General features: G+C 42.2%; 1 protein-coding gene across 5 annotated transcripts in view; it reads left to right on the forward strand.

The window, feature by feature from the left end:
* GRIK4 (glutamate ionotropic receptor kainate type subunit 4) overlaps nucleotides 1-23,392 on the forward strand; it is a 689,615-nt gene that overhangs the window by 638,120 nt on the left and 28,103 nt on the right. For 4 of the 5 annotated variants that reach the window (XM_020984853.2, XM_078146898.1, XM_020984864.2 and 1 more), the window contains 4 exons: nucleotides 6,241-6,350; nucleotides 9,453-9,626; nucleotides 14,673-14,838; nucleotides 16,699-16,924. In XM_020984853.2, the coding sequence (XP_020840512.1) occupies nucleotides 6,241-6,350; nucleotides 9,453-9,626; nucleotides 14,673-14,838; nucleotides 16,699-16,924 (676 nt within the window). Of the gene's footprint in view, nucleotides 1-113; nucleotides 310-6,240; nucleotides 6,351-9,452; nucleotides 9,627-14,672; nucleotides 14,839-16,698; nucleotides 16,925-23,392 lie in introns of those variants that run through there. The other variant, XM_078146899.1, reaches the window with a different exon arrangement.

Raw genomic sequence — 23,392 nt, forward strand, 5'->3', positions numbered from 1 at the left:
ACCCTCAGTAGTTGGCCCTTTATTCCCTACCTCATCTCTCAACAAAAAAAAAAAGAAAGAAAGAAAGAAAGAAAGTAATTCACAGTTTTCTCTTCTGTCTCCTTACTTCACAGCTGGTGTTTCCATTCACATAAAAAGAATAAGAAAGAGAAGACAATGGAGACAGTGTGTGTATGAGAGAAACAGAGAGATTTTTTTAAAAGGGAGAAAATAAATGCCATTATTAAATTAATCCATGGAATATGCTGGATATGTTACCAGCTTTTCTTGAAGAAGGTCTGATTCATTCCAGAAAGACTGTCTATGAAAATAAAGAACAATACTAAGTAAACCACTGAATCATTTCTAATACTGTCTAATACTCTGTTACAAGAAAATGGAAAATGAATAGATTTCTATTCCTTATAGCTAAGTAACATGATAGCCCATATAATGGAAATATGGAACTCTGAATATATAATCTTTGTGACATGATATATTTATTGAAAGCCTTTCTTTCTAGGAGCTCAAAGTGTTTTGCCAACATTACTTCAGAAACCTTTATATTCAACACCCACCCACATTGGTTGAAGGGCTCAGTCTTATAAATGGAGGAAATGATGGATAAAGAGATGTATTGGCTTATCTAGAGTCACAAGTCAGATTTAGAATTCAGAACTCCTAAAACCCTGCTATAAGACTTCCTTCTACCCAGATTCTTTTTTGACAAACCAAAATAGAAAGGTAATTTGGTACAGTTGAAAAAAAAAATGCTGGCTCTGGAGTCAGAAGACCTGAATACAAATCCTGCTTCTGAGGCATACTGTCTGTGTGGCCTTGAGAAAGTCACTTAAAATGAGGTTGGACTACATGGCCTTTGGGGCCTCTTCAGACTCTAAATAATGATCCTATAGAGAATTGGGGCTATTATTTAGTGTCATCTAATGGAAAGAATATTAAGCCTGGAGCCAGAAATTCTGGGTTCTAGTACTAGCTGTGACATTTACTATCTATGTCACCTTGAGCAAGTGCCTTAACCTTTTTGAGTCTAGGGCTCTTTTGCCTCTTGTGGTCTGTGTCTGTGGAGGGAATTCACACAGGGCTGAAATCATAGACCCTTCATGTATTAACCTACCCACTTCAGAGGGTCATGAAAAGCAAAGGAGCCAATGGACAGGAAAATATTTTGTAACTGTACAGGCTTATATCAATGTATTTCCTTATTTATAGGAGCTATTCAGACAAAAGCCCCACCTGAGTAATTCAGGTGAGAAGGGATATGCCGCTAACCTTTAAAACTGACTTAATTGGTCATTTTGATGGTAAAGATGAGTATGCAACTTGCTCTGGAACAAAGTATTGAGCAAAACAATTGAGTGTAAATCCACTGAAGGATTTCAGAAGAATTTCACCTCCATGGGCTTCTGGGGAGTGAATGGGAGAATTCATCTCTCCCTACCTCTCCATGTGAACACTATCTGGCAGAGGAGTTCTTAATGTGTGTGTGTGTGTGTGTGTGTGTGTGTGTGTATGTGTGTGTGTGTGTGTGTTGGAGCCCTTTGGTAATCTGGGGAAGGCAACAGACCCTTTCTCAGAATAATATTTCTAAATGAATAAGGTAATAAAATACATAAGATTAAAAGGAAACCAATCATACTGAAATACAGTTACCAATTTTTAAGATTAAGAACCCCTGGTCTAGAGAGAGATTCCTTCAGCTCTGGGGCCAGCTTTGTTGACACGTACAGCCAGAAGTGGAGAACTGAATTGCCTGTGTAGAGCCCTCCAAAAAGCAAACAACCAACCTCCAAGATCTTCATCTGATGCCAGAGTTTGGCAGAGCCATACTGAGAAGGTGGGGATGTGTGGACTTTCCCACAGCCCAGGTTCCAAGAGAATTTAGAATAAGGAGTGGGGAGTGATGGCTGGGATTAAATAATGAAGTCCTGATTTTGAATTGAGAAAACCATGATACAAAGCCACTTCCCAGACATCATGGGGAGGCTAAGGTGGGAACAAGTCCCAGAAGTTGGCATTTCTCATTCCTTACTGAGATTCCAGAGCATAAGTGCTCTAATTATTTATCAGGAGAGCCCTAGGGAAAGCCCCCAGAATTCGTGTGTTTTAACCCCTAGTAAATACAGGAGGCCTAGAGAGTATAACCAGATGGCTTCCTCCAGCCAAGCATCTTTAATGTAAACACTGTAAGTCTCTGCAGGCTAGAAGAACAAAACCTAATTTCCTATCCATTGGGGGTGACAGCAATTACAAATGAAGCTTCCTCCCTCCTTCCCTGATCCTCCCTATCTCCTAGGACCCATAGCTGCCTGTGACACGGGCCTGGCATGCTCAGCCTTGTGGCACCAGAGGTGGGTGAAGTAATTAAATTCTCATTATATTTCCATTTCCTCAAATATGTGCAGAATAAAGGATCAATGAATTAACAGATCAAAAAGGATCAGAGAATTCCCAGCTTGAAGGAGGAGAGTACACAGACATACTAGCTCCTTATCTCCTTGTTGGCCTCACTGTCACATTTCAGCCCACCTGGGTTGCTGGCTTGACTGCAGCCTCCTTTCATTTGGAGGGAAGAGGATTTAGGGGGTTATCTTTAGCTAGTGCAGGATTAGGAACCAAGAGAACTCAGTTCCAGTTTCAGCAACTTCCCTCTTCTTGTGTTGATAAGCAGTTCTGTCCTTAGAATGTATGAAATTATGCACTTAGATTGTATTAAATAAAAATAGGGGTAGGGGGTAGATCTATAATTTCATGAATATGAGGAATTCTTGGATGGAGAAACTTCCTCTACTAATGTGGTGGTGCCTAGAGCCCAGAAAGTGACTTGTCCAGTGACTTGGTGACTTGGCCAAAATTGTGGCAGTCATTGAATTGAATTGGATTATAGTTAAGAAGTCCTGTCTTCAAAAATCTCCAACTTAATAGAAGAGACATGACCAACCATTAATCATGAATAGAAATAAAGTAAATAAAGGTTATACTGTGCCGTAGGAAAAGTAGTAATCAGGCAGCCTTTTGGAAAAGGATCATAGGAGCATAGACATAGGGCTGGAAAGGACTTTGGAGAGCAGAGAGTTCAGTTCCTCCATTTTACGGATGAAGAAACCAAAGCTCAGAGAGGTAAAGTAACTTGATCAAAGTCACCCAGGCTTTCTTCTCTGCAAACCACACACTGGGAGTCTGAAGAAGGCCTCACTTAAAGGAAGAGAGAGAAACAAACTGGAAGGAAGGAAGGAAAGAAAGAGAAAGAGGAGAGAAGAGGGAAGAAAAGGAGAAGAGGGGGAGAGGAAGAAGAAGAGGAAGAGGGAATGGGAGAGGAGAGAGGGAAGAGAAGAGAGGGAGAGGAGAGAGGGGAGAAAAAGGAAAGAGAGGAGAGGGAGAGGAGGGGGAGAGGGAGCACACCTGTGAGTTCAGAGTCCAGGGAGGACATCATTTCGTTTCTCTGTCCTCACTTCCTTAATCTTTCAGACAGAAAAATCTCTGCCCTTTGCTATCTCGCATAGGGATTTGTGAAAACAAATGAACTAATAAATGTGAATGTGCTTTGAGTTCTTTAGAAAAATGGCATTAGTGCCATCCATCTTTGAGTAGAGTGTTATGTTTGGAAGGGAAATGTGCTATTTGGAAGAAACATCGATGGAATATGGTGATTTCTACACAAATGTGGCAGGTGACTTCTAAACCTGCCATTATGTATGTTCAGGCGGCTTTGGGGCAATATTTCTAACATGCTCACGTGGAAACTCTCAAGGTTTGCAAGTAACGTGTTGACAATATAGTAACATCTTTGGGCTCAGACCAAACCAAGTCTCTGCAGGACTGTTTATTCTGGGCATATCCTGGATGACATCAGCCCATCATAAGTTGAATCATACCACCCCTTGCTAACATGACTGAGATAATTCCATTTGAATTACATTTATATCTTGCTCCAGCTTTGTGTGATATTTTCTCTGTAAAAAAAAAATTTATACACACACACACACACACACACATACATACATATATATATTATTTGAGCTTCTAGGAATTTTTTCCCACGGCCATGTGTCTTTCCTTATCACCCATATCCAAGTATGGCAGCTTTAAATACCTCTGTCATTTTCTTCAATTTCACTTATTCTAATATAATCAGGTATAGATTTTTGACATTGAGCATCTAATAGGGTTTCGCATTCAGAAATCAACAATGAATTGGTTTGTTTTCATATTTGTCCCTACTGAGATGGCACTGAGAGAGATACATGTAAGAAACTAAAATGTGTAAGATCTTGCAGCAGGTACATTTGCGTTAAGAAACACATGAATCCATAGGTCAGAGGCAAGAGAAGTGGGTCAGAAAATAAAGTGTTTGGGGGAAGTGACCTTCCTCATCTTGAACACTAACTCTGCTATTTCAGCAAGTGAGATGACCAGATCTTCTCTTCATTTGGATTCCAGTTTCTGGATCCAATGGTTTGCCTAAAGATTCCTGGCATTCAGGAAAGGGAAACAGATTCTGTTAGCCAGTGATGGAAATAGAAATGACTTGCTCTAGGAAGTCTGATTCTATTACTGTTGAGTCATTTGCCTGCTGTTAGATAATCTGCATAGTGATGGGACTGGGACATCCCAAAACTGTCTCCTCCCTTGTTCCTTATCTTACAAGGCACTTCAGTTGCCTGATTAGCTCACCCCAGAGTATTCTCTGAAAGTCAAGCGTGTATATGTATGTGCTGTGAGACAGAGAGCTTCAAAAAGTTTCCTGAGACATGGTAAATGCTAAAAGATACCTGATACCTGGTCTTGCTTTTATTTGCTTCACTTGCTGTGAAGAGAAAGCTTTTGTATATTGTCTGCCCCGAAGGCCACTGTCATCATGTTGCTATGCAGAAAGAAGGGCAGCACTATTCCTGGAGGAGCCCAGGCAAAGTTTGAGAGTTCTAATCTCAGTCTTTGTGTGACTGGTTGCATCACCCCTTCTCTCTGTGAGTTAAGAATATGTAATTCCTAGAGGGGAATGGAGCCTAAAGGAGGCGGTATCCAGGACCCAGAGGAAGGCAATTTTATAAAGAGATAAATAAACCAAAGGAAAAGGAGATCGAAGGTAGTCTATGATTGAACCTGCCAAATCACAGCAGGACTGCAAAGAGTTACTCCCTGCATACTGAGGCAACATCTATTAGGTGTGTTTTCAGTGCTTTGCACATAGTAAACACTGAATAAATGTTTAATGAATTGAATTGCATTGAATTGAGTTGAATTTTATATCAATGGAGGCACTAGCACCATCCAAATGCCAGTACTGTGCTTTGATAAAAAAGAATCCTCAAACATATCCTGAGGACAAGGCTGTTTAGAAAAGCTCAGAAGGGACAGATTGAGTTTGACTTAGAATGGGTCCCTCCCGTCGTATATCTGGGGACTGGCTGACACCCATCAGTCACCAGCTGATGCAGACGTTTCCCTACCAACATGAATAACAGACTCTTCACTGTGTGGTAGAACCTAGACATAGCATGTCATGATATAGGAGTGTGTCATGCTATAATGTCATATGCTGTTATGATGACATATCACTAAATGATGTGCCCTTGGTCGCCAATGAAAGCCTATTTGTCCTTTTCCACTGACTTCCCCCATCCTCTCCACTCTCTTCATCATTTAGGTATATCTTTTGTTCCTTCCTTTCACTATCTTGATAAGGATGAGGAGAAGCCCACTTCTCTCCTGGGCTCTGTTCTAAACTCCACCCCACAACTCACATGGCCTTGGCCAACTCGTATTCCTGGTTGGGAAAAGAATGGCATTTCCCTGGCTTTTGGATCCTCCTAGGGATTATCAAAGAGAAATCACTGTCATCAAAGGGTAGCATTGCAAAAAATGTTTTATGAGCCCACTTACACCCTTCCAGAAATACAGAGGCAACAAAAGAAACAAAATTGAGAGGGATTTCGACTCTCTGAGCACAAGCTGGTATTCACCCTGGGGAGTGTCCAACAGCCAAGGTCAGGAATAGGAGTATTCACAAACTGTATTCCTCATCCTTCCATCACCACGCAGCCCCAACCATCTCTTCAATCATTCACCCTTACCCAGACATCCCCCAAATCCCCTTCCAGCCCTAAAATTTCATGATTTTATAATGGGAGAACAAGCAAGGTTGGGACAAAACTGCGCTCGTCACATCCTCTGCCTGGTCCTGCCCAGGGTCCATTTTGGCTGACCACGTAAAGTGAAACTTCTTTCTGTGTTCATTTCTAGGGTCGAAAACCTGGTTATTTCTCCTTCCTGGACCCCTTTTCTCCTGGAGTCTGGCTCTTCATGCTCCTTGCCTATCTGGCTGTCAGCTGTGTGCTGTTCCTAGTGGCTCGGTACAAGCTTTAGTCACTTTCCTGTCCTCACACTACCACCTTGTGTCCGATGTGGGAAACTTCACAGGGAGGGGAAGAGGGAGGAAGTAAAGAGCAGGTGAAGGCTGACCTCTGGACAGAAATGGAGTGATCCAAGAGGGGCTAGTGACCTGACAACACTCTCCCACAGGGCCACCAGCCTCATCCTGTCTGTCCATCTGTCCATCCGCCTACTTGCACATTTTTGTGTGCATGCACACACACACATCCACATCCACAGACACACACATATATACACACACTGGCAGGCAGGTTTTGCCTGAAATGTCTCCTTCCCCTCCTGCTGGGAATGATTTGGAATCCTGGTAATGAGAGATGGGTGGTGCAAGATCACTCAAATTAAGAGCTGTGCATTTGGCTGCCCCAGCTTCAGCCTGTGCCAGGATCTGCCACAAAGTGCTGAGCGACAAGAAATGGAGCCTCGGAGACAGTAGTGGGGGACTGGAGGTGGCTGCAGCACAGATGGGGGAGGAGGGCCCACTCTTCAGATAGATGATCACCCAGCTCTAGTCCAGATATGCTTCTGAAAATATAGCTGCCCTTGTCAGGTTAGAAAGGGCAAAGGGAGACTGAGGGGTATAGATGGGGCCCAGGATGAGAGGGGCAAGGGGGACATAGCATGGGAAGAAGGGGAGGATTCTTAGGAGCTGATCTGGGCTAGAAAGTCTGGTTCACATAGGAGGAGAAAAGAGGAGAATCCCCCTAAGGGTGATTGGTTCCTGTGGCCTGTGGGGAAACCTTCACTTTTCCAGGGTAAGGAGCACCAGAGGTCTGAACCCTCCTGCTTGTGGGTTCTAATTATCATAGTGAGAAGGTGTTTGCCCCAATAAAGAGATCTTGAGCCAAAGGTGGTGCCCAACCATGGTATTTCAGCCTAGGGTCAATAGAATGGGTATTTTGCCCCACATAGAATCACTCTATGATTCTCTCCTCACCTTCAGACAATAGGAATAAAAATCCTTCCTCTCTGCCCTTTTCTCACTAATGTTGCAAGGGCTAGGGAAACATACCAGTTGTGAAGGGCTTTCATATTTCTGCTGAGAAGTCCTTGACAAGCCTATATAAATCCATTGTTGATCCTTCCTGGTTTCTGGCCTTTCTCATAGCAGTTTTTGGTTCTGACCTTTCACTTACTGACCAAAAACTGCCAGTTTTGTATTGGGTATGTTATATTTGGGGTGGAGGGAAGGCCTTCCATAGGGGAAATTTGTTCAGCGGTCTGAGAGGGAACCTACCTTTCCAGCAGTTTTTCTAATTAGAGAACTGCTGGAAAGGTAGGTTCCCCCTCAGGCGGCTGAACAAAAGTGGCCTAAAGCCCTGCCTGGAGACTTGGCATCCTGGGGGCTGGTCCAGCCTGCTTTGGAGAAGTCGTTCCATCCCACTCATCCGTTATAATCCAGGTCAGAATCAGGGTCAGTAAAGAGCTCTTGGCAAATTAAATCCAGCCAAGTCGAAAAAAGGCTAGTTTGTGTACACGCCAGGCAGCCTACGCTCCCCTGGAGTTAGTCACTGGTGCTGGGTTTGAAGGGCACAAGGTGCACACTGGTCTCTTTCCATTCCCCCTACAGGTGGGCTTAACCAAAGCTGTCTGTGCTGGCCCTCACAGGTATTGCCACTGACAAATAACTGTTGTCACTGACAACTGGCAAGATGTTCAGGAACTAACATGCTGCCCGATGCCTCCCATCTCCACTTCACTGGATTGTCTGCTGCAAGGGATTGTGTGGGGTTTGTTTGGGTTTTTTAGGAACCTTTCTGCCTGGATCCCCTTCCTACTGCTGTCTTTATCATTCACTTTCCCCACTTCTGATGGAATCCTTCTAAATGCATGATGCAGCAAGCAGATGACCATCACCCTCAGCCCCATGACCTGAGATTTGTATAATGATCTTGGAGCCTGGCCACTGGCAACACTTGTAAATCCACCTGTAGAGCTGCTGCACTGCCCTGGCTAGGGGCTAAAGTATTTCACACTTAATTTATCCAGATTTGACTGAGTTCAAAGGCCAATTAACCCTTCTTCTTTATCCCTTCCTCTCAAAACACACCTATATACTATCACCATTGTAATTATCACAAAAGACTTATTAAGTACTCAATTACTTGTACTGTTACATCAACCATAACTCAAAAACCTTCTAGGCTCTGCCCTCTGGGAGCTTACAATCTAATAAAGCATAACATATATGAAGGCCAGTTTGGACAGGGTGCCATGATGGTACTGATGGCAATGTGAGATTGGTGGGGCTGAGATGAAAATCACTCACATTTCTATAGCGCTTTCTCTCACAACTCTGTGAAGCAGATAGTGCAAATATTATTATCCCATTTTGCAAATGAGGAGACAGAGGCTCAGAGAAGTAAGCATTGTGCCCATGGTTACATGACTAATTAATTCCAGAGCTCAAACTCATGTCCTTGCCGCTGGCTGTCACCCATTGTTCTTTCCACTGCAGTAGGGAACCTAGCAGTATCAGAAACATTCCATTGAATTATGGACAGACTATGAGCCATTTACATTATATACAAGCCATAGGTAAGTGCATGCCAAGGACAGGGAACATAGGTGAGTAGGAAGAAAATGACTGAGGGACTGCCATGGCAAGATTAGGAGGGGTGAAGGAAAGAATACTTTACATGGGAAAAGGACCCGTTGAAGAAAGTTTATTTTAGCGTCTGTTGAAATGATAAAAGAGGGAATGTTTGAGCAGGTTGAGGAAAGAAGGGCATTCAATGTATAAGGAGCTACTTAGAAAAGACTCAGTGGGGAAAGTGGATGAAGGAGATTTTCCCTGCCATAATTTATAGATTCATAGATTCATGGTTGGTAAAAAGGAATCTTGGATACAGACTCAAGTCCCTCATCTTACAGAGAAAAAAAACTTGAAGCTGACAAAGGTGAAATGATTGACTGAAGGTCACCCTCAACTAGAACCCAGGTATCCTGACTCCCAATCCAGAGATTCTTTTTCCTCCCCTCACCCCACCCTACCCTACCCTACCCTCAGCTGTCTCTTCTCTAGCCCTGGAGAATGCTCACTGTAGGCCTTTCTATCTCCACAGGTTGACACCCTATGAATGGTATAGCCCTCACCCTTGTGCCCAGGGCCGGTGTAACCTTCTGGTGAATCAGTACTCCCTGGGAAACAGCTTGTGGTTTCCTGTTGGGGGCTTCATGCAGCAAGGCTCTACCATTGCCCCACGCGCCTTATCCACCCGATGTGTCAGCGGAGTCTGGTAAGAGCCAAAGGAAAGTGGGGTCAGGCACCGGGGAGATCAGTCTAGACCTATCGGGTCAGATTAAGAAAGGAAGGCCAGTGTAGATGTGTCCTCATTCTGGAAGTGTATAGCAACCTGATCTGCTCCTTCTTCTAGGGCACACTTCTTGCCCACTGGGAAATTCAAAGTCCTTTTGAAAAAAAGAAAAAACCTCCAGGTGGTATCCATAAATTGAGCCCTGGGAGCCATTCATTATCTAAATGAGATTTCTGAGGCCCTTGTTAGCTTCCCCTTCTTTGCCCCAGTTCTTTATTTTGTATAACGAAGGGAACCATGGACTCACAGAGGTAGGAGAGGCCTTGGGGATAATCTAGTTTTATCTTCTTCTCGATGAATGAATTATTTCCCCTAGGAACTGGCTCCAGTACATCCCTGAAATTATTAGGAAGATTCTCCTTATACTGAAGCAACATATACTTCCCTATAACTTCTACTCATTGGTATGAGTTCTTCTCCTTTGGAGCCAAGCAAAATGGGTATAATCCATCTTGACCATAGCAGTTTTTCAAGTATTTTAAGACCTTTCTCCTGTCTTCTCCTGCCTTCCCAATTCTTGTTAACTATATCTCACACAACATGGTTTCAAGTCCCTTCCACCATTCTCATTTTCTTCTTCTAGATGCACCCCAGTCTGTTGATGTCCCTTTTAAAACAAGGCACCAAACCTGGAAACCACATTTCAGATGAGTCCCAGCCAGTGTGTTAAGAACAGGAACTATTGCCTTCCTCATTCTAGGCGTTATTTTTTTTATTAATGCCGCCTAAGTGGTGCAGTGGTTAGAGTACCAGGCCTGGAGTCAGGAAGACTCATGTTCCTGAGTTCAAATCTGGCCTGAGACATTTACTAGCTAGCTGCATGACCCTGGGCAAGTCACTTAATCTTGTTTGCCTCAGTTTCCTCATCCATAAAATGAGCTGGAGAAGGAACTGGCAAACCATTCCAGTATCTCTGCCATGAAAACCCCAAATGGGATCACAGAGAGTTGGACATGACTGAAAAATTACTCAACAATAAAGTATATATGTATGTACATATATACACATATATACATGAATATATACATATGTGTACATGTATATATATATATATATATATATTATATATACAAAAGGATTTTTATTTTAAAAAAACAAGTCCATAGAATACAGGTTTCTAGTTATAGCTTAGTTTATCCCTAAATTCAGATTTGCTTGGCTGCCATAGGTTAGAGCCCTTTTCTTCTGCCTCAACTCCATCTTTGTTGGACTATGAGGAAAAAGGACTTTTCCACACTTTAATCAAGAAAGCGGTGTGTATCATAATTCCTATAGAATCCAAGGGTGGTGGTGTAGGAGGAATGATCCGTCTCAGAATCTAGAGGGAGTTGTATGGCTCTGAATAGAATAATAGAAAGATTAAAAAAAAATCAGAATTGGGAGAGCCCAGGATTCTGGTGCCTTGACCCCTCTTGTTGTTTTTTTTTTCTTTAGACCATTATTATCCATTTGCATTTGGGCCTCTCTCTCCTTCTCTCCTCACCTTCTCTGTTCATATTTATGCCTCATTCTCTTTCCCTATCCCAATTCTTATTTTATAACAACCTCTGGTCTAAGGTAAGAAGGATGTTACAGGTTGTTCTGCTGTCTGGTCCACCAGCTGCCTCAGTGACGATTGAAAAATAGTCACACCCAGATTGCATGGTAACTGATCCAGGGGACATGTGTGAGTGCGGCTCTGACACTTAATACAGGTCCATCATGTGACAGACCCCGCACTGTCCTCTCATGGTATTGTGCCCCCTTAGATTCCTTGGGCTTCTCCGTTGTTAAATTGGAATTACAGCTCAGTCCTTTGCCTGTGGAAGGTGGGGAGGGGCTGGATCCAGGGCCATCCAGGTCAGGCTTGGTCTTTTCACCCAGAGTAAAGCAGCAGGTGATGGTGGCATGTGAGTCCAAAAGAATGCCAACTTCACAAATGGAACACTGCCTTTATGCAAATGTGGCACTAGAGTTGTTTTTCTAGTAGTAGGGTTAGGTTCGCAAATTAAAAAATGTAAACCATGTGGCAGGGGGGCATGTTTAGCCTACTTAATAAAGCAAATCATTTTTAATGACTTTATCATGTTTGTGGCTGTCGGGGCCCATTGCTGAGACTAAATGGGCTTTGGAAAAGAATTAGATGAATCAGTCAATGCTGGAAGCAATAGGTGCTTTTATATAGCATGTTTATGGGAAAGTACAAAAGAAAAGAACACATGGCTTAATTAGAGACACCCAAGGAAGCCAGGAAGCAGGAACAGCAACATGGAAGGGTCCTAGAGATGCCCAATGAACTCTTCTCACTGAAGCCAGGTCTAGAGAAGGCTCTCAGCTCCAGGGTTGAAGCTCATATTCCTATTACTAGGGCTACCCCAAGCCCCTCACATTAGGTGAGGGACTAATACCTCCAAAGATGGACTGGGAAGTAGCTGGGAAGGGATACAACTAGGGGTGCACTATTGTCTTGAGGTTATGGCAGGGTGAAGAAGATCATGATGGTCTAGGAGTCCTGTGTCCATGCTTCAGGGCAATGTACTCAGCTCATGGGTTATTGCCACTTACTGCTTCAAAATAACTCAGGCACTCTATAGAGCAAAGAGGGCAGCTAGTTAGCACAGTGTGGATACAAGCTCTCTGCCTGGAGTCAGGAAGATGTGAGTTCAAATGTGCCCTCAGACATTTCCTAGCTGTGTGACCTTGAGCAAGTCACTTAACCCTATTTGCCTCAGTTTCCTCATCTGTAAAATGATCTAGAGAAGGAAATGGCAAACGACTCCTGCATCTTTGCCAAGAAAACTCCAAATGGGGGTCATGAAGAGTCAGAGAACTGAAAGGACTCAACAACATCTATAGAGTGTTGAGAGGTCTTGCTCAAACAGGCCTGACTGATTTTCTACTCCTGAGGTCACAGGTAGAGAGGTACAAAAGCCACAAAAGTAGAACCTTCCACACATGGAAGATACAGATTTGAGGAATGAAAGGGGATTTTTTGGGGGGAAGAGTCCATTAAAAGCACAGAGCATGAATAAATGTTACTAGGCAGAAGGAGGAGACGTGTAGGAAACAAATAGCATGTTGGGCTGAGAAAGATTAGGCTAGTGAAAAAGAGGTTTTTCCAGAGTAAAACAATTGTTTGTATTTCAAATTATATAGCCAAATACAAATGAGACTGATCCATTACTTCACACAGGTTCTTTATATTTTCATAGCAAGCTCTCCATTCTGCCTTCCTAGTTCCCCAAACCAATGTTTTACATTTAGAATATGGATTACTGTGGTTGGTGATGCAGTCTGTGGTATTTGAGCTGAACAAAGTTACTTGGCCAATCATGGAATTAAATCCAGCAATCAACCATTCAATCAGTCCACAAGCATTTATTAAGTGCCTACTGAGAGCTGGAGCTTGGGGATTCAAAGACAAAAAATGAGATGATCCCTGTCCTCAAGAAGCTTACATATTCTACTGGGGGAAACAACCTATACATAAATAAATATATGCTACACATGTACCCAAAACATCATTAACAGGTTGACCTAAGCAACCCTAGAGAGGCAATTTCCTATAGATACTCTAGGCACCTATGGAATCTACTTAAAAAAGGATCCGCCAGGGAACCAGGGCTTGGCAACCTTTTAAAATGTACCAAAGGTCTGACCCCTTTCTACTAGTGGTGTGTGTATAAGTGTTGTGGGGGGAGGGAGGAGCTATAGGAATAAACAGATACTGATGATATTCTAATGAAAGTGGGATATGCCATAGTCCTCACCTCTGTGCCTTGGGCTAGTAGAACCTCCTAGGGCATCAATACTTTCTGAGGAACAGCCTCTTGTTTCCTGCCAGGAACCTGAAGCACCAGGGCTCTACCCCCCACCTCCTACCCCTATCCAGTGTCAGCAATCAATCATTCAGTAAGCATTTAGTAAACACCTACTATGTGCCAGTCACTATGCTAGATACTAGACCTAAAAATTCAAAAACTCAACAGTTCCTGCCCTCAAGGAACTTACATTCTATTGGGCAGGTAGGAGGAGACACAGGAGTCAAGCAAAATGGTAGATTCACACACTTGGGTCCCTCTTATGCTTTCTCCACTCTTTTGATCAACTTGTCCCACACACAGCAATGTGGTACAATAGAAAGAACACTGCCATTAGAATCAGGAGACCTGGGTTCAAATTCTGCCTAAAATACTTTACTAGCAATGCGACTTTGGATGAATCACTTCACTTCTCTGTTCTTCAATCTTCTATGGAAATAATAATGTAAAAACTACCTCCCCACAGAGTAATTGTGGAGGAAATGATTTGTAAACCCCAAAGTAGGAACTAAACGGTAATTCCTATTGGTATAGAGTAGAAAAGGCTCTTCCACTGCATTAGGAGTTGGGAGAATTAATCTTGGCTCTACTATAAACCCATTGTGAGATTCTGGTGTATCATTTCACCTCTATGAAGTGTCTTAAGAGCAGGGACTATTGGTTTGGGGGTTTTCTTTTTGTTGTTTTTTGCCCTTATCTGTATTCCCCACACTTGCATTATGGTACTGTATACCTGGCACATCGTAGGCACTTAATAAATTCATTTTGACTGATTCTGGGACTCAGTTTCCTCATCTGTAAGGTGAGAGATTTGGACTGGATGATCTTTAAGATATCTTGAGGCTCTAGATTATGTGATTAACCTGCTCTTTCTACTTCTTAATCATGGCACAGAGTCTCCTCATTTAGGAAGTGTTCCTAGATTATTCACAATCCATTGCCAATACGTCTATCCAATATCCTTTCATTTCTGTGCCATTTTGTGCTTATATACTTCTGTTGGTTCCACATTGTGGGAACCTGTCATATCTCCCCTATTCCTTTCAAGGCTATGAGCTCCTTGGGGGAAGGGAGCACCTCTGCCCTTCCCTTCTTATCTCCAACACATAGCCATGTTCCCTGGGGACACTCGGTCAACAACTGATTTACTAAAGTCCTTTCCCTATAGGTGGGCATTCACTCTGATCATCATCTCATCTTACACGGCCAACCTAGCAGCCTTCCTGACTGTACAGCGCATGGATGTGCCCATCGAGTCTGTGGATGACCTGGCTGACCAGACAGCCATTGAGTATGGCACAATTCATGGAGGATCCAGCATGACCTTCTTCCAAGTAAAGCTTGCTCTTTTACTCAAAGTCTTTGGGGTTTGGCAGAGGGAGGAGAATGTGGAGCAAAGGTGAGATGACTGCTGGAGATGGGAAGTCTCTTTCCCTAGCCTTTATCTGCTCTTGCCATGCCCTTTCGTAACATCCAGTCTAGAAACCACAGGGGCTCAGCTGATACCCACCCAACAGAGTAGCCAGTCCTGGAACAAGATCAGAAAAGGCTCTTGGATAAAGGTAACCTTGATGCTCTGATCCTTGACCTGATAAATCCATAGAATCTTTAGACTGAGATCTTCTGTATTCCCCCCATAGGGTCCTCACCAAAGTCCTGAAAACCAAGTCCTATCTGATCTCTAGGACTACACCTATCCTAGTCCCACTAGACAGGTGAATTTCCTAGTTTCAGGTTCTCCTGGGAAGATTTTCCACACAGCCCAGTGAGTGTCTAGCCAACCCACCAGCCAAGAAGTTCATTTTCGTCTCTAACCAAGGTCTACCATGACCCCATCTTCCTAGTTTCCTCACAAGTCATATTGGATATAACTTTAGAGAATAGCACATTAATCAAGCATAGAACTTGGCCAGATTCCCAGCACTCTCTGCTTGCTTATTGTTTGGAGAGCAGAGGCTGGTGTCTGCTATGGGATTAAAGGGTCAGTTTAGAGCCAGGAGTAGGTCACTTAAGCCTCCTTTTCAAGTGATGTCTGTTTGGAAGTCGCTGCTTTAATACACCTTAGTTCAGTGAATCCTATTTCACCTTCGTTCACGCCATTTGGTAATGGAAGTGCAAAGACCAGAAGTAAATTCCCATCTATCTCTATTCAGGGAACTAGACACTGGTAGAGAAGACAACCTAAATCCCCAGATCACCCGTTCAACAGATTAATATTATTATTAATAATAATAATAATAATAATAACAGTGATAACAATAGTAATAATAGGTGGCAGTTACATAGCACTTTAAGGATTGCAAAGCACTTTACAAAAACTCTCTCATTTGATCCTTATAACAACCCTGGGAGTCAGGTGCTATTATTATCCCCATTTTACAGTTGAGAAAACTGACACAGTTAAGTGACTTGCCCAGGGTCACACAGCTAATAAGTATCCAAGGCTAGATTTGAATTGCAATTCCACATTTTTTTAACCACCTACTATATGCAGGCACTATGCTAGATTTTTGAGATAGGAAGATGAAAAATGACACAGTCCTTGCCCTCAAGGGGTTTATAATCTACAAGGAAGGAAAATGCAATGTGTACACAAACAACTTGATTGGAGATAGAATGGATAAAGGAGCGATTCAGACTAAGTACTATGTGGAAACTTGAGTTGAGAGAGACCCCATTGGGCTGTGGGGTACCAAAGGTTTCATGGAGGCAATAGCCTTGAAAGAGGAGAAGTACTACAACAGGTGGATTATAACGGTAATCTCACCCAAAGAGAGAAAGGGACTTTGTTTTGGGCACAAAGAATTATCTGCACAGGTGAGCAGGGAGAGGGCAGGATGAGATGAACCATCAAATAGGACACTGGCAGAGTTTATAAGGGTCAGATTATCATGCCTGCCCCCTGAATAAAATATGAAAATGCAAGTCCCTTCCCAGGTCACTGGACGAATGCATGATTGGTCTCCAGGTTAGACCACATCCAGCCAAATCTCATAGTAGCTTCTGACCTCAGCCTGTGTCCTCCAAGTTTGTCCACCTCTTAAGAATGAAGAGAAAAAGGCACTTTTGCATATTATTTATGTGCTGAGGATACCTGACTGCTAGGGTTATTGGTCCCAGCTTGCTTCCCTCTCCCTGAAACCTATTTGATTCTTCCTTCATTCCTACCCCATTCCTATGTGCTCTTTCCCCAGAATTCCCGCTACCAGACATATCAGAGGATGTGGAATTACATGTACTCTAAGCAGCCTAGCGTGTTTGTGAAGAGCACAGAAGAAGGGATTGCCCGGGTGCTGAATTCCAACTATGCCTTCCTCCTGGAGTCCACTATGAATGAGTACTACCGCCAGCGAAACTGCAATCTCACCCAGATTGGGGGCCTGCTTGACACCAAGGGCTACGGGATAGGGATGCCAGTTGGTATGCAGAGATGGAAAATCCTTGTTATGTGGGTTCATCCAGAGAGTCAGAGGACCTAGAAACAGGAAACAGAGCCTTGAAGTTGGCACCTCTCAATGGGTACTGGCAGAATTAAAGAAAACGTGACATTAGTCTGTGGGCACAGAGCAAAGCTGGGTATGGATTTGGAAGGACAGGTGGCAGGCACCATGTACGAGAGAGTTCCCTGGTACTCTTGCCCATTGCAAAGCTGTAGCTGACAGAACATTTAAGCAGATTAAGTATTGGAAATAGTATTGGTAAATCCAAGCAGGCCAGTAACTTGGTGCTAATGCTCAGTTTGGTGAAGAGATTTCAAAGACCATCAATCAAGAAAGAAACATTTGTTAAGTACCTCTGTAGGCCAAGCACTGTGCTAGGTACTAAGGCTATAAATACAAAAGTGAGACAGTCTCTACCCTCAATTACCTTGTGTTCCACTAGAGGGGTACGACCTGTCCAAAGATAAGTAAATACAGTAATACATGAAATAACAACGGGAAAAGGAAATTTGGGAAGAGAAAAGGGTTTGGGGGGAAGGTAATGAGTTTTGTTTTGGACGCATTGAGTTTAAGAGGCCTATGGAACTTACAAGTGGAGAAATATAGCCAGTGATTCAAGATGAAAGCTCAGGAAAGAGACTAGGACCAGATGGATTGATCTGGGAATCATGTGAATAGAGATAATAATTGAACATATGGAAACTGATGAGATCATCAAGAGATGGCATATCAAGAGGAGATAATATGACCCAGAACAGAGCCTTGCAATATACTCCCAAGGTACCCTTTGACAGCAAATAGAGAAATTAAGAAGTGGGTTTAGGGGGAAAGATAATGAATTTTGTTGTGAATATGTCAGGTTTAAGATGTCTACAGGGCACCTAAGTGGAAACATTCAGCAACTGGGGGAGCAAGATTACACCCCAGAAGAGAGATAGGACTAGATTTGTAGATTTGGGAAAGAATAGAGAGAGAAAATGAGATAGCTCAGAACATAGTCCTGGGTTATACCTATGCAGAGGTGGGGGTTGGGCAGGGAAGGGGTTAGATTATGGATAATTCATAGGGGTTATGTAGTTGCAGTAGTCTCTGCGACTACACTGGCCATTTTCCTCTTGTCTGCATGTGTGTGCTCTGCTGGTTTCCTTACCCAATGCGAGAGGTAGCAAGGAGGGAGAGTGGCGTCTATATCCCTTGGGTTGTCTGTGTGCCTCTGTAACTGTAATATACTGTTCTAGGGTCTGAATCCAGACCACACCTTGGGAGGAGTTATTATAGTAGCCTATATATCAGATTCAGCCTACAGCCTCATATCTGACAGCGGAGACTAGTCCCCTGACCCTAGTATGTATAGCATGTGATAAAGTCATAGATAAATATTCAACTTCCCATTATTAAGAAGCTAATTAAAGACTTGATAGATTCTCTAAACTCTTTATATTCTTCTCCTACTGTTTGCCTTTTGGCCAATTCTCTGCTTATTACCGCCTCTGCTAACTGTAGGTATGAGAAGAACAAAGAGGTAAAACCTTAAAAGAATTAATTTTGCCATTTGTTAATATCCCTGATGAAAGATTTAGTAGAGAGGGAGGACACTTATTAAGTAAGATGACTTTCAAATTATTTGTGGATTTCATTAATCCATGTTCTCCCTGTCAACACATGTAATTGAGAATGGGCTGTATGGTTCAAATTGACTAGGATGGGATGGGTTCACCCAGTTTGGCCAGGTGGAGTTCTGGAATTTATCCACTGGGATTGGGGGTGTAATTGAACCAGCAGGTGGTGGTAATGGCTGTGTAGAAGTGTGATCAAGATGTGGAGGCCAGGGTTTTTGTGTTGCTGCTAAATACTTAGTTTGGAGCTTAGGAAGAGAGTGGAGGTACAGGTTAGGGTCAATGTTGGAGAAACTTGAGTCAAGGAAAGGCTGTATAAAAGATAAACCAGAGATGAAATGCTATGGGAGCCAAGAGTACTCACTGAAGCTGGCAAGTTGAACAGGTGGAGGAGAGGTCTCAGACTTGGTGACAGGAGGAAGAGACTTAGGGGTGGTAAATGAACTGAGATGGAACTGGAGTCACAAAGAGGATGTGGTTGTAATACCTGGGCTATGATCAGAAGCAGCAGCTTCTGGAAGGTGAGCCTTCCTCTCTGCCCTTGACAATCAGATCAATTAGAAAAATTTCTCCATGGGTCCTAGAATTTCCTCCAGATTGGCCTAGGATGATAATGCAACATCCTCAGAATGAAGAGAGAATTCTATCAGTGCCAGAATTAACATGACCTTCCCAGAGACCTCAGGACTCCAGCTCTCATACTGATCTCCATGGGTGGGACCAAAGAACCAATAATGAAACAGTGGCCATTTACCCCAACAGAAACAGTAAAACATGCCAACAACTCTCAGCTCTGAGACAGCCATGTTTTGCAGATTCCTGAACACTATCCAACCATGTTCCTTCTGTAATGCCCACCTTCTAAGTTTGATTTGGTCAAGCTGTTAGCCCTTCCAATGGAGGGTAAACAGGGAAATAAATTTAGGCCCTTACTAGGTGCCCTGGTTAAGAGCTTCAGGGAACAAGCAAGAATAATTATATCAATGTTGGAAACAAGAGTTTGGTACAATTCTGTATTGCCTTTATTCATGTTACACACCTTGTAATAATATATGTAATTAGTGGTTAGCCATAATTGTGTGTACCCAGCCAGAGCTCAAAGAACTTTAGACCTCTCTGAATATTTATCCATTTCAAGCATGTTTCTAATTTTGTCAAATTAGGCAACATCTTTGAGGATTAAAGGGAACAAGAAAATGAGCAAACACAGTAATAATACAGGGTATATCTGAACTGTCAGTGTCTATGGCACGTTAGTTCTATGAACTGTATATCTTAGTCAATTCGATAAGGTCTTACCATAACTTCTAGCTATATTTCAATTTCACTGAAATATGTTAAAATGATAGGTCACATGCCATCTGAAAACATTTTGTTGGCTGCCATTTTATTTCAATGCAGCTGACTGAGCCACAAATTTAATTTGAAATGCATACTTTATTATGTATGAATCTAATTGAATCGTACAAAAGCTGCAGTCAGACCAGCCTGCAAAATCTTGATTTTTTTTTCGTGACTAACCAAAAAGGAGGATATTAATTGTCATTCAGCTCAGTTTAGTATAGTTGACTCACAATCTAGAGACCTTCATTAAAATCTTACCTCAGAGTCTTAGTAGCTCTTTGACTCTGGGCAAACTCCAGAAGCTTGGGTCTTCTTCCATTTGTCCTCTGCAAGTCTTCCCCTAAAGGAATATCTGTAAAATGGTGATGAAAATACTTGTACAATCTATCCATGTCACAGAGTTTCTGTGAGGAAAAGCCCTATGTAAATGTGATTTGTTGTCATTCATTCAATTCAATAGACATTGGTTAAGTAGCTCCTATACATAAGCCCTCATGTAATGCACTGGGACTATAAAAAACCAAAATGAAATGGCCCTACCCTCAAGGAGCTTCCATTCTATCGGAAGCTACACAAATAAGTAAATACATAATATTTTAAGGAGGGAGAGAACACTCATATCTGAGGGAGATAAAGAAAAGCTTCACAAAGGTAATGGCACCAATCATCACATAATATTTGTTAGGCAACTCTTCATTCAATCATCATTCATTCTTTTACTCTATATGCAACATATTCTTGGTGCTCTATGAAGTCAATTAAATGTCCATACCTTCTGGAGTTTACATGCTGAAATCTTATATATTGACATCGTTGTGCTTATGGCAGAACATTGTTATCAATATCTCCTTAAGTTTCCACTTTGAAACATCTGGAGACATCATGCCAAGGAAAATGGACACATTAATTGTACTTTCTGTGTTTAGATAGCTTCTTTGTTTCAGGATTTGGTGCTTTGTCCCATGCTGGCCAACTGAACTTTCCAGGGTTTCAGTTGATCGTATTTTTCTTATGAAACCTCAATTCCTGAACTAAATGTAATTGACAGTACTCTGTTAAAGATCAAATTGTGCTAAACAGTTGTGTTGGTTATCAAGAGAGGGAAAAAATAGAACAGGGTATGTGGGAGGTGGGCTCAAGCTGAATTCAGCTGAGTGCTGGGAAGTTTGGGGGATGATGCCAAGTGATTGGGTTCCCTCTGCTGACAGACATGAAAAAGTTTTGGGTTTTTTCTTTTTTATCATGCTCCAAGTTCTGCTTTCATCAGAAAGCGGAAGGAAGGAAGGAAGGAAGGAAGGAAGGAAGGAAGGAAGGAAGGAAGGAAGGAAGGAAGGAAGGAAGGAAGGAAGAAGGAAGGAAGGAAGGAAGGAAGGAAGGAAGGAAGGAAGGAGAAGAGAAGGCGGGGAGGGAAGGGAAGGGAGAGGAGAGAAGGGAAAAAGCAAGCAAACAATTGCTAATCAGTGTGAAAGGCTTTTCTTATTTCCGAAAAAAAACTGTCTGGCCATTCACTAGTTAGAGAAAAGGTCAAAATGAACACCAAATAGAAGAAAACATAAAAATGAGGAGGAAAACTGTAACCACTATAACCTGTTCAAGCAAGCTATTAACAGCAAAAAAGAAAAAAAAACAGAGAAAAAGGAAAATGCTCTGATTCTGATGATTGCCATTTCCTATACAAGTTTAACAGACATAAGCAGTTGCCACAATACAACACAAGCCAAAAGAACCCCAAACCACTGTAGTCAGCAATCTCTTTTCCAGGAAGAAAGGTATGGCAGCCTAAAATGACAACTGTTTGGAATATAAACTGATGATAAAATATTATTGAGGAAAATGATAGAAGATTACCAAAAGTATCATTTCACAAAACAGTCAAAAGCTGTAAAGGAGAAAAGTAATCTGCTGAAAGTTTGGTGTGAGAGCCAACTGAGTCACGTCATTCTGAGAGCGTTTGTGGATTAACCTGTGAAGAGAGCAACAGAGAGATGAAAAATGAAGCATGTCTGCCAGCATTTTTATATAACACTATGTTCATTATCAGTGAAAGCGGAGACATCTAATGCACTATATGAAGAAATGGCCCTAACAAAAATGAAGACAGCAAGAGCAACAGGGCCAGACCCATTATACGTAGAAGAAAGCCATGCTGGCAGGGACACTCTTTTTTAAAGCACTAAGGGATTGATGCTTAAGATACAATTTGATCAAGTTTTTTGCTTGTTTGCCTGTTTGTTTTTATACAAAGTACCTCCTATGTGTCAGGTACTGAGCTAGGTGCTGGGGATAAAAAGAAAGAAAAAGAACAAGGAATTCACAATCTACTGAGAAAGCAACAGGTACACAGATAAGGAAATACAGAGTATTTGGGGGTGCTGAGTAGAGCAGTAATAACTGGAGAAATCCAAAAAGGCTTCACGTAGGAATTAGTGAGGCAAAAGTGGGGAGGGAGAGCGTTCCAGTTATGGTGTGTAAAGAAACAGAGGTAGGAGATCATATATAAGGGAAATAAGTACTTTGTTTTGGTTGAGATATAGATTTTATGATTCGGGGTGTATAGGTGGTACCTTGATAGAGCACCAGGCCTGGAGTCAGAAAGACCCGAGTTCAAATCCAGCCTCAGACACTTACCAGCTGTGTGGCCCTGGGCAAGTAATTTCACCCTGTTTGCCTCAGTTTTCTCATCTGTAAAATGAGCTGGAGAAGAAATGGCAAACCACTCCATTATCTCTGCCAAGAAAATCCCAAATGAGGTCACAAAGAATTGGTCATGACTGAAATGACTGAACAACAGCAAGATTTTGTGAGGAATAACATAAAATCAGTCTGAAAAATGACATTGGATATGTATTGTGAATATCTTTAAATGCCCAACAGAGGAGTCTGTATTTTATCCTGGAAGTAATAGGGAGCCACTGAAGCTTCTTTAGTAGGGTAGTAATAAGATCAGAGCTGTGTTTTTTGAGCATCAGTTTGGCCTTTGAAATTTATCTGAAAGCAGAGAAGACTCTGGAGAACGAGAAAAAGCAAAGACTGTTTTACAAAAGAGATCCAGAAGACATCAATAACTACCAGCCTCCACATTTACTTTCTCATCTCTATAAAATCTTTATGAGAATGAGTTACACATGTATCAAGGACATCCTTGGTGAAAGTGTAAGAGAACAGGCAGGCTTTCACAAATTATTTTCTATGGCAGAACACATATTCACAGTCACAATCAGCTGAAAGGTACAGAGAATACAAGATCCTGCTGTGTTTATTATTTGTTGGTTATAGGAAAGAATTTGACTCAGCAGAGCAAAACACAGTCTTAAAGGCTCCGCTCCAACAAGGTGTCTCTAATGCAAATGTTAAAATTGTCTACGGTTCCTTAATGGGTGCAGCCACACAGATAGCTTTGTTCTGTGGTTCACTGATTACCAATAGAAAGCAATGGAAAAAACAAGGAGCCATGTACTCACCAGTGGTGTTCACAGCTCCTGTGGAGA

Source organism: Phascolarctos cinereus, unplaced genomic scaffold (genome assembly GCF_003287225.1).
Source record: "Phascolarctos cinereus isolate Bilbo 61053 unplaced genomic scaffold, phaCin_HiC Scaffold_726;HRSCAF=1367, whole genome shotgun sequence".
NCBI lineage: Eukaryota > Metazoa > Chordata > Mammalia > Diprotodontia > Phascolarctidae > Phascolarctos > Phascolarctos cinereus.